Source organism: Miscanthus floridulus, unplaced genomic scaffold (assembly GCF_019320115.1).
Source record: "Miscanthus floridulus cultivar M001 unplaced genomic scaffold, ASM1932011v1 os_2496_1_2, whole genome shotgun sequence".
NCBI lineage: Eukaryota > Viridiplantae > Streptophyta > Magnoliopsida > Poales > Poaceae > Miscanthus > Miscanthus floridulus.
Window position 1 is genome coordinate 98,725 of NW_027098341.1, and position 11,907 is coordinate 110,631.

Here is an 11,907-nt window from a genome sequence, read left to right on the forward strand (position 1 = left end):
GCGAAAAAGAAATAGAAAAAAGAAAAAAAAATATGCAACTACCAAACCAACGGCACGAAATACGCACCTACGTTGGCGTCAAATGCGCGGACCGCGAGCTCTACCTGGTCTGCCGCTGGGCCGTCGCGCGTTGCTGTGGGCCGTCATCGCGAGCATGGAGGGGAGGGGTCGGCAGCGATGGTTTGGCCAGGCAGGCAGCCTATCCGAACCCAGGTCCAACATCAGACGCGCTTGCCTGGGCCAAGCGAGTTTTCAGCCCATGAAGCAAACAGGCTCGTCCGCTCAAGTCCGTTGCGGCCCTGAACGGAATGGAGCGGAAAGAAGCGGGAGCGTGGGCTCGTGGGCTTCAGCGAGCCTTGATTGAGCCTGCTGCTGCCTCCGTGCGGCGACTACGTACGGTCCAAATGATTAACGGAGGGTGGGCCGGGCCGATGACGAGGCATCGCAGAAAGCCGTGACCCTGATTCGTGAGGACACGTCATCGCGGCCACGCAGGCAGAGAGGAAACGGAAAAGGAAAAGAACCCGGACCCACCAAAACAGTTTTCCTTCCCTTCGACCGCGTGGACCCCACCGCCACAAAAGGGCAGGGCGGAAGGAACCCGCACCGCGGACCGCAGGCGCAGGCAGAGACTCCCGACGCGTCTCCGGCGGCCACCTCCCTCCCTCTCCCTCTCCGCCCGCCGCGCCTCCGTCGGCTCACCCAAGTAAGTCGTCGCCGTACTATTTCGCGTGGATCCGGATTCCCGAGCCGGTTCCTCGCTCGCTCAATCGGACCCAAATCTCTCGTTCCGCTTTGCTGCGTTCGTTCGTCGGTGCCGGGTGCCCTGCGAAATTAGGATCAGTCCGCCCACCAATCCCTCGTTTCCGTTCGGTTAGGTTCTTCGCCCCGCTCGCTAGCTCGCTCGCTCTTCAGCGCGGGAGAGAGATCAACCGGCCTTGGGTCAACCAACGGGCCCTGGACCCCTGGAACAGGAATCTGTGGGGCCTAACCCAATCGAGGTGCGGGTGCTGCAAAACAGAACAGATTAGGCCCTGTTTGTATGCATATAGAATTTATTTATGGTTTTGGAGCGCTATGAATGAAGCGTTTGGATGCAACAGAGTTTGTAGTTTCGGAAACCATACTATTTGCTAAAACTATAGCCTGTTTGAAATTTTAAAAACTCTATCCACCTGTACCTGTTTTTCCCCCTAAAACATGGTTTGAATGTTTATGGATTCTACAAACTGTAGCTTCTTACCTGTTCATGGTTTTTCTATAAACTTGGTGAGGCTAGGACAAATTTAATAAACAGACATACAGTTTGGAACAGGGGAAGTGCCTAGGTATGATCCAAGGAAAACTGGCAGAGATTTGCTGCTTTATTAATTGTAGAGCGAAAAACATTTTCATATCTCTGTTTATGTAATTCCGCGTGCTCTAGCAATAGACCTAACAAGGAATTTCGATATTTATTACACGCACCGCTTCTTGTTTGCCTCCTTCATGAGCTAAACAGAAAAGAAAGACCAAAGAATAGTTTGCTATTTCTCTGTTTCTACGAAAATCAGCATTAGTATGTTATTGCGGGCAAACACTTAGCTGAATATATGCCTAGCTGCTTCTGCTTCGTTACATCTCAACGAGGGTGGTTGCTTTGCTTGTAGTTATTGATAAATGGAATGCACACGTGATGCTAACCTTAGAACACGATCTTGATTGGTATCACCCCTCTTTTTACAAAAGGTCAACGGTGCACAAGTACATTAGTTGGACTCTGTAAATGGAGTTCGACTCCAGTTGATTTTATATTTGCTTATACTTCAAGGAGATGATCTGTGTAATTTCTCAATTATCTTTGCAGTTTGTAAATTATCTCTTCCAGATATAGTGTAGAATGTAGAATAATTCCATTATTGTTTTGCGTCCATTTTTTTATCTCTCTTGTTACAGATTGGTGCATGTAATTATTTTTATGATGATATGATTGGGGACTAAGCAAAACTACAGAAGAACTTTCTGCCTTAGCAATGACATAAATAGCTCCCGTATATTTAACTGCGATTTATGTAACATCATGCTCATGTCGTGCTATCCTCAATTCCTCATTTATTTGTTGGCCGCAAATATGTCAAGTCTCTGTTATGAATTATCATACTATAATTATGGTCTAACTTCTTTTTTTAGCTCTGCTTCTTCACTGCAGCCATGTATAATAATTACGGGAATCCTCCAGGGATGCAGATGCCCCCACAGAACTCTCAACCTGTCCAGTTTGACAATCCATTATACGGTGCAAGCTCAGGTCTAATCAGATCTGGGATAGGAGTATATGGCGAGAAGTTCTTCGGTTCTAGTTCAGAATTCATGCAAAGCAACGTATGGATCCTCCAACAAACCTTATACTTTATTTTTATTGCTTTCATTCTCTCTAAGTTGTTGGTTCAACTCTTGCAGATCAATAGATACTTCTCCAACCCACAGTATTACTTCCATGTGAATGATCAATATGTCCGGAACAAGTTGAAAATTATACTGTTTCCATTCTTTCACAGGGTAAATCATAGTATTTCCTAATAACATTGTACACAAATCTGGTTCCTCAATCTAGATTGCCATGATAAACCTGCATTTCCTTAATATATTTGCAGGGGCACTGGACCCGAATAAGTGAGCCAGTTGGTGGCCGTTTGTCCTACAAACCTCCAATCTATGACATAAATGCGCCAGATCTGTACATCCCTTTCATGGCATTTGGAAGCTTCATCATTCTTTCAGGGTTTACACTAGGTTTCATGGGAAAGTGAGTTGTTGACAAACAATTGTTCTTCAATCTCCAAATGGTTCTGACCTAATGTCTCTAATTGATTGTACATGATACTTGTGCAGGTTTACTCCAGAAGCTATAAATCTGCAGTTTACAAGGGCACTCATCGGATGGGGCTTCCAGCTCATGCTCCTGAAAGGTCTGCTCTACTCAATGGGTGGGGGTGAGGTGCCACTGCTCGACTTGGTAGCATATGGTGGCTATTTATTTGCTGGGCTTTCGCTCGCTGTCGTTGCAAGGCTCGTATGGGCATACTCGTACTATGTCATGATGCCGTGGATGAGCCTGTGCATGGGAGTGTTCCTGGTGAGGACGATGAAGAGGGTGCTCTTCACGGAGATGAGAAGCAGCGAGAGGCACTCGTCGCGACAGCATTACTTCCTTCTCTTCATGGCAATAGCACAGTTCCCCCTATTCTTCTGGCTTGGCAGCATAGGTGCATGATACGGTTTTGTGCTTGTACGTTCGCAGTATTAACACTGCAAAGTGGTATTTAAGTGTTTAGATGTGTTGTAAAAAACAGTTGGAGGGTGGTCTCAAACAGCTTATGCTGTTTTAGCTTCGGTAGTATGTTCTTTACCAGGTTTTGAGATGTGGTGCTGTATAGATTGTGGGTTCTGCTGCTGAAGTTCTGTGTGATCCTTAATCATTTTAACTGAGTTCATGATGCTATTTTTCCTTCTATCATTTATGTTAGAGAGATGTGTGCTAGTTAGTATTGTCGACATGTTTTCAATTCAGTATTGAATCGTTCAATTACCTAATTTTCCAGTATATATAGTGTACACGGTGCTCTGTGTCCGGTATTCGGAGTTGGAGGTGAAAAACCGGGCACAGTCAGCAGGTGCAGCTCAGCTTTCACCATCCTTGGTCCTGCAAGTCAGGCTGGCCGGTTCACACGCTGGTGTATCTATCACATATGTGGACGACAATGTGGCCTCTCTCCCAGCCATGGGTGCCACTCGCAGCACGTGCACACTTCCATGGCTCTCGGCTACTGCAGTCTGAGCTGCATAGCCACAAGCCCTCACCACAGGTCTAAACCAAATGCAGAGCAGACCAGTCAAGAAAGGGATTAGAGGTGCCAGTTTCGGCAGTCGCCAAGAACTTGAGCCAAACTTGTTCAGGGCCTTAGGCCATCATGTTAAAAATGTTAGTATTGTGTTAACGCCATCTGTCATTACTTCGAGAAATGTACTGATTTTACCCAAAACAGAACACCTGAAAAGCCTGAGGTTCAGAACTTCAGACAGTAATCAAGCTGGTGAGCCTGAATTCTGAAGAAAAATGCACAGAGATCAGTTATCCATAGGGATGAAAACGGATCGGATACGGACGGATATCACCGATATTACATTTGTTTTTATATTTCTGTCCGGATTCGGATTTGAATTCGAATACGGATAGTGTCAACAATGTCGGATAGGATACGATTGGATATCGACATCATAAATATGCGATTTGAGTATTCGGATACAGATACGGTATCGGATGTTGGATATCCGGACTCGGATACGGACAGATCTCAACCCCTCTAAACGGATTCGGTTTCGAATACGGTCGGAAAATATCCGTACCGTTTTCATCCCTAGTTATCCATGACAAGTATGCTTCTCGAATTCTAATTCTTCATTCCTTGTGGTAACAAGAGCCGAGTATTGAAGGACATGGAATCAGTCCCCTGAACTAAGAACTGTGTGTGACAGGCAAGGCTTATGCCATGCAGGCAGCTGAAGCTGATTATATACAACAGCCAAGAGACAGCAAAAAATGAAAAGGGTGGAAAAACAAAGTGGGTTTGGAAAAGAAAAGAAAATCTGCTCTAGGGATGGTTCATGACGCAACAGCTGCCCTTGCATATGCAACAGGTAATGACAGCAGCTTCTTCGCCTTGCCGACGTACGCACGCTTGGTGAAGTTGTCATAGTCGTTTGCCTCAATGGCATCAAGGATCTGCCTGTACAGCCACAGAGAAGCGAGAACCTGTGCAACCAAAGAATTGTCCAAATAAAGGATAAGCGATTCAGAGCCTGTAAAAGAACACCCGGTTCTCCTGAAAAATTTAAATCATAGGCATATAAAAGAGAGAGAACTTCTACGCTCACATACCGGCCATCTACTATCAGAGTCTAGATGGACGACGCCCTTCTCAGCCTCATCAAAGAACAACCGGGCACGCTGAATCTGGCCCTTCATGAACCTCCTCCACTTATCTGTCACTTTCCCTCTGAATATGTCCTCTTCTGTCAGACCTGCCTGTGCAAGCTCGTCCAAGGGAAGGTATATTCTCCCCCTCCTCGCACTGAAATTCCATCCACAACAACAAACAAACTACATCACAATCAAGAAACAAAAAAATAAAAAATAAAATAAAAATCTGAACAGCGACAGGCTCACATGTTCCTTGTTGACAAACAAATAGACAGTAAAATACAGTACGCCTCTAGCACTTTGAATATTAAATCCTGGACTAGATTGTATCGCACAAGTGTTTGATATAAAAACTTAGTGGGCGCCGTATCAAACAGATGTAGTATAATTATATGCTTAGTTCTAGATAAAGCCAGTACTTACTCTTCGCCTACATCTCTGAGAATATTTGTCAGCTGGTTAGCAATGCCAAGAGCCAGTGCAGCATTGTACACGCTCTCAGTTGAGGCCTTGGAGTCGGGGGCAATGCCCATGACAGGAACTGTCATGAGGCCAACCGTGCCAGCGACGTAGTAGCAGTAGAGGTAGAGCTCATCAAAGGTCGTGTACCTCGACTTCCATAAGTCCAGCCTCATTCCTTCGATCATATCTTTGAACGGCTGGAAACGAAAGAAATTGTGACGTTGCAGAACATCGTGAGTGAATTGCAGTAATTGCTAAATGTACTAGTATCAAGTAACTCTTAGCAGATCTTCAGACGTTTTGTGGTAATTTCAGTTGGTGGATGGATTTACCTGAATATCAACAGGAAACTTTGACACTGTGTCTGAGAGGGCGGCGTCGTACATATCATACGGGCGCCCTTCAAAGAGATCCTCCAATCGCTTCTCCCAGCGATCAAGAGCAGTCGGCGTGATGTAAGATGCGTTAGGACCGTCCACTAGCTCATCAGTTCTTCTGCACCACACTGCACAAGGGAAAGAAAACATATGTTGCTTAAGAATCAACGACGTCACAAACAAGAACGACAATGTTAGCTACGACACAAGCGATGTCCGATGAGATAAGTAAACCCGCAGCATAAATCGTACCGTAGATCGCCCAGACGGCTTTGCGCCTCTCAGGAGTCATGAGCTGTGTGCCTGACAGGTAAACGGAGGAAAACATGAGCCACGAGAAGATACATCATATCCTTGCAAAAAGAAAAGAAAATACAAATGATATCAGAATGACCAAATCTCAGTATTAATCATGAAGCAGCTTCCTGCTACCCATAGGCCCATATGGTCAAGGCAATAGAAAAACAATTCAATTACAGAGATCAGAGAGATCTAGAGAGTGCGCTTAAAAGAAGTAGAAAACAAGGGATTAAATCAAGCCCATGCGTCTCCAAATCACCTAAAGCCCCCGCCAACCAATCCAGCCATAACCAGATAACCTTATTCAAGGAACCTACTTATATCAGTTGCCAGTAGTCGGCCACAATTCGACACCCAGGAAATAGAAAGCAGACAGACGTTAGGATTGATTGATTGATGAGTCTGTCAACTACACATATACAGTTTCAACACATGAATTTTTTTACACCATAGGATTAAGATCCAACAGCCTCCACCCTTCTTCTACCTCCAGTCTCCGGCCTCCACAGATCACAGATCACAATTTTTTTTCTATGGAAGGATAAATCATAGATCCGCCGCCGCCACCGCCACTGCCATGGCTGGCGCGGGCGCGGGCGCGGGCGCCGGGGCGAGCTCGCCAGTCGCCGGCGCCGGCGCCGGTGGTCACCGGTGAGAAAGAGAGAGGGAGAGAGATAAAAAAAAATCCATGTGTTTTTTTGTGTGCTAAAACACATGTTTGTTGTATAGCATTTCTACTGATTATTTGTCCCTAGAGACATAGAAGATGGCACCCAGCAGTCCAGCACCCACGTGCACACTATCTTCTTGTTACCTACCGAGGTCGGCACGATCTTGTGTATCAACTGGAAACATGTGCAGTTGCCGAGAGTCCAGAGATCCTCCCACATGTGGGTTGCCGCACTAATCACACTCTTAAGAAACTATTCAGTGAAAAGACTGAGACTCACTAGACTCCCTCAATCGCACGCACTACCCCAGAATCGCGTTCGCTAGGAATAAAATGTCTCCACTTGGCTTCCATTTGGCCTGTTAATTAAATTCTACTACTACTGTACTAGACAACTAGTACTATAAGTATGCAATGAAGAGATTGATATTAAATTGTTAACAGCAGCACTACTGATACTGAAGAAGGAGGAGGAAAGCAGCAGTGGGGTGTGGTCGGCAGTGGCACAGACCGAGGTAGAAGGTCTTGGCGTACTCGGCACAGACCTCGCCGCAGCGATCGTAGGCGTCGCCGAGGAGGCCCCAGCCAACGACCCCCTCCTCCTCCTCCTTCTCCTCCGCCCACCGCGGCTGCTCCCGCCGCGTCGTCCGCCGCCGCTGCGGCGCCGCGGTCTTCACGAGTGCCGCCTGCCGCAGCACGACCTCGTACACGGCCTCCTCCGACGCCGTCCTCACCGCCACCGCGGGCGCGGCGGCGGCGGCGAGGCTGGCGCGCGGCGGCCGCGCGAGCGACGCGCCGCCCCGCCTCGCGGGGAGCGGTGGCAGTGGGGCAGGGAGGACGCGGCGCGGGCGGTGGTGGTGGGAGTGGGACGGCGACGGGTGGTGGAACCTGCCGCCGCCGCTGCAAGCGTGGTGGTGCGCGGCCCAGACCGCGGACGAGCCCGCAGCCATTCCGGCGCGCGGGTGGGACAGGGGAAGGGGGACGAGGGAGGGGTCGCGCGCGCGGATGTGCCGGTGGGCGGTGGGAGTGGGGAGGCTGGGAGTAGACGGGTGGCGGAGGGGTCGCGGCGTTGGGAGATGGGAGGGTTGGAGGCGTCGGGGTCGGGCGGGTCGAGGCCTCGGGAGTGCTCTGGTTTAAATGGGTGGCTGGGGAGTGGGGACAGACGAGACGAGGGAGGGGGTAGCCGTTTCAGTTTGGGCCGTTGATTTGGAGGTGCCCGTGGACCCATCACCAGCCTTTCAATGCCCGTCACAAGTGGTGGTACTGTAAAGTGCAAACCCTTTTTTTTTTGCTCTTTTCTTTTCCTTCACACAAGTGGCGGCTGCTGTTGCGCTTGGAATGGTGGCTCTCCTGTTTCTTTAAATTCATTGAGTAGCTAGGAAAAGAGGAATGTAATGGGGAAAAAATAAGAGCATGGCTGGCGCGCTGACATCCATGGATGGACCATGGGTTTTCATCTGCTACTCCAAAATATACAACTCGTTCGCTACAGCTTTGGATGTAATTATTTATAACATTATTACACAAATGATTTTGCAAGACGGTGCTCTTTTATTAATGGAGGCGGTCACAAAATCCAACCGTTGCGGTTAATACCTATGATTAATGGAGGCGGGCATTTTAAGAAAACCGCCTCCAAAAATAGCATATTTTCGGAGGCGGTCGTCTTAAGGTGCCCGCCTCCATAAATCGATTTACGAAGGCGGACGACTTAAGACAACTGCCTCCAAAAATAGCATATTTTCGGAGGCGGTCGTCTTAAGGTGCCCGTCTCCATAAATCGATTTTCGGAGGCGGGCACACTATAAGGCCCGCCTGCTAAAATGGCTGAGACCCAACAGGCCCAGACAAGGCCCGATAGTCGTCTTCCATATAAAAAGAGGAAGTTATAGTTTCTTCCTTCACTCTCTCTTCCTCAGCCGACTCCCTCTCCCAGCGGCGCTCCCTCGTCCCAACATGATATCTCTTCCTCCTCTCCTCGTTTCCTCTCCCATACCGCCGGCGGCTCCCTCTCCCTCTTCCTCCTCTTCCACGCGGTCTCCCTCTCTCTCCCACGGTGCGCTGCGGCTCCACGGAAGCGGGCTTCCTCCCTCCTTCTCCCACGGCGTGGCACGCGGCGCTCCACCACGGCGCGTCGCTCCTCCCATGGTGCGGCTCCACCACGTGCGCGACGCTCCTCTACCCCTCCGGATCCGGCACCGGCGGCGTGTGGAAGGCCGTATCCGGCGGCGGCGTGGCCGGAGAGGCCGGATCTGGTGCTTGCACCTCCTCTGGCGGCGCTTGCTCCTCCTCCGGCCGGCACATGCTCCTCCTCTACCACTCCTTCTCGCAGCGGCGGTGGCCCGCTCCCCCCACCTCTAGATGACGGCGGCAGGTGGGCGGATGCGGCGGTAGGCGACCGGATCTGTCGACGGGCATCCGGATCTGGCGGCGGGTGGTCGACGGGCTCTCCCACGGCCATGCCCGATCCAGCGAGGAGGAGGGGCGCCTAGATCTAGCGGACGTGACGACGGCAGCGGGCTCGATTGGGCTCGCTAGTTTTTTTTAAATTAATTAATGGAGGCCGTTAAAGGATTAACCGTGGCGGGCAGGGCAACCGCCTCCTTAATGTTACGATTAACCATGACCTTTGATTGGAGGCAGTTGCAATGCCCGCCTCCATTAACCCATTTCGCCGTCTCCATTAAGATTTCCGTAGTAGTGTAATTTGGAATGGAGGGGAGTACGATATATATACAAAATGGCAAAGCTCTAGGGGACCAGGTAGGGTGAAAGGGGGAGAGATGAACACACATGCACATGGACAAGCACACGGGGTGCGAGAGGAAGAACGACTGTGTTCGGGTGGCTAGGTCACCTGAGAATCAGACGTCTTCAAATAAGCATTCCCAATGGGAAGATGAATGAGACATCTTGGTTCTTATTGTATATAGCTCCCCATGTCATTTCCCTATTGTGCACATTGTGCTCTGTTATGCTTTTATGAATAAATTCATTGTTACTTCGTGATGATCACCCAACCATTATCATGAATACTCATATCTTTTCGAATGCTCATGTTATGTTCAGCGATGCCTGTTGGAGCTATGCTAATAGAGGAAGAGGTGGAGAGAGAGAGAGAGAGAGAGAGAGAGAGAGAGAGAGAGAGAGAGAGAGAGAGAGAGAGAGAGAGACTCACTAAAAATGACCAGGTCAAGGAGGTTGCTGCATCGTCCCATATTTTCTCTCTGATTTGGAAGAAAAGAATGTAGGAACATCTCCGCTAGATTACCTATTCCCTATCTCCTAAAATTTATATAGGTGATCTCCTATTATTGGTCTTGTAGTTTTTCCCCTCTCCTCCAGCATATTATCAATACTCTTTTTGGATGGATGGGGGGAGGTGATGGATCACCTATACATTTGAGAGACGGAGAGGGTGAGTCTTGAGTATTTAGTTACTTATAAATTTTAGGCATTGGGGATATGACAAGTAATCTACTAGAGCAATCTTAATCCCTTATATGATGGCTTTTTTGTATTAGGGTTGGTATAATAAGTAATCTGTTGGAGATGCTCTAATACCTTGTTAAATGGCTCTCTACGCTTTCCTATTCTACCCCGATGATCTGCTGGGAATGCGGGAGTTTCTCGTGCCACGATGTTGTTTATGCTTAGATAATCTTCCAAGTGTACCTAGCACCTAGTATTAGTTCCTTTATTTCACTCGAATAGTCAGATAATGTGTGTGCAGATCTAATTAATATTCGTGGTATATATTTACATCCACAAGCATATTTGCTGCTTTATTTCGTACCGAACTTCCTCGATCTGAATTAAAGTATACGGGGTATAAGCTAGCAGCATCCACCAGCACTCTACTACACATGCATGTGAAGTACATGTGACTCACAACATCCCTTGGAATTAACACATGTATCATGCATGCACTATCTAATTAATCTGCTAGTGCGATGAGATCTGATCTGATCCAGTTTTAAACCATATGCAACTATCAGTTAAGAAGGGCTCCCTGCAGGATGCATGCATGGCTGGATCTGGGGAGAGAGAGCTAGGTGTGTGCATACCCATGCATGTGCTAAGCAGACAGGGAGCCGTCAGAGATAAGAATAAGAAAAAAAAATATGTATATGTATATGTATATATGTACATATAGGTCGCGGGTACGGTCCAACGTGCATGTATAATCTCGAGCGCATTGATAATTGCGCCCCCATATACGTACTATAGTTCACGTCAGATGCTCCTAGTAGCTAGCTGATAATACTCAGCCTGATCGTTTGGCTGTGGCTTGTTGTAAACGATCGTAAATTTTTAGCCGGAATAGTATTTTTCTCTCACATAAACCAGTTAGCAGTATTTCTTCATGAACCAGCAACGAAACGAACCAGCCAACCAAACATGCTTCCAGCCAACCAAACATGCTTATAACTAGGATGGTAGGCACGCCTTGGTTTGGTTCATGGACCCTGGTTGCTCAAAATAGATTAGGTCCTGCTTGGATTAGACTAATTAAAATTTTGCTTTTCTAATGAGTTGTACTTATCAATTAGCCTGGATTAGTTTCTGTTAGAGCATGATTACTTCATGTGTTATGGTGTAAATGATAAGCAACACAGAATATATATATATATATATATATATATATATATATATATATATATATATATATATATATATATATATATATATATATATACTCATAATTAGCACTTGTAGTGTAGTAATAGGAGTACTATTATAAAAGGTGCTAAGTACAAGTGCTTAGCGCCAGCGCGGCATGTCGCAATACCCACTAGAATCGGGGATGCCCAAGATCCCTTCCGCGATGGGGACACGTCACTATATTTAAATATTTGTTAATACTAGCAGCGTGATCTAGTACTAGCCTATTATTTATATTTATGTATATAATTACTACTAGTAGCAAAGTGATGTAAAGATTTTTTTTTGAAGTAATTAATTGTACGTGGTGCCTAATGCCGAGCTTAATTACCTGGTTATTATTAGCTTTCTAGCTAGCGTGGAACATGCATACTGATTGATTGGTATACGTGAACATCGGCAGTGATCTAGTTATTTTCGTTCTATGCATGGCAAGACAATTGACCTCGTCAATCCATTTCAAAGTGTATGTC

General features: G+C 47.3%; 2 protein-coding genes across 3 annotated transcripts; one reads left to right on the top strand and one right to left on the bottom strand.

The window, feature by feature from the left end:
* Positions 1–574: 574 nt before the first annotated feature.
* LOC136535074 (uncharacterized) lies at positions 575–3,433 on the top strand. 2 transcript variants are annotated; one of them, XM_066527408.1, is made up of 5 exons: positions 575–706; positions 2,189–2,361; positions 2,440–2,538; positions 2,634–2,785; positions 2,872–3,433. In XM_066527408.1, exons 2-5 carry the CDS (start codon positions 2,191–2,193, stop codon positions 3,251–3,253), a joined length of 804 nt encoding a protein of 267 aa, XP_066383505.1. In that variant the 5' UTR covers positions 575–706; positions 2,189–2,190; the 3' UTR covers positions 3,254–3,433. The 2 variants fall into 2 exon arrangements, with proteins under 2 accessions (XP_066383505.1, XP_066383506.1); XM_066527409.1 differs by having other exon boundaries at positions 583–706; positions 2,170–2,361.
* A 987-nt stretch (positions 3,434–4,420) lies between these two features.
* Positions 4,421–7,883, bottom strand: LOC136535071 (phytoene synthase 2, chloroplastic-like). The gene is made up of 6 exons (XM_066527405.1): positions 7,281–7,883; positions 6,052–6,102; positions 5,755–5,927; positions 5,384–5,619; positions 4,919–5,111; positions 4,421–4,792 (listed from the first exon to the last, which is right to left on the bottom strand). Exons 1-6 carry the CDS (start codon positions 7,717–7,719, stop codon positions 4,643–4,645), a joined length of 1,242 nt encoding a protein of 413 aa, XP_066383502.1. The 5' UTR covers positions 7,720–7,883; the 3' UTR covers positions 4,421–4,642.
* Between the last annotated feature and the right edge of the window lie 4,024 nt (positions 7,884–11,907).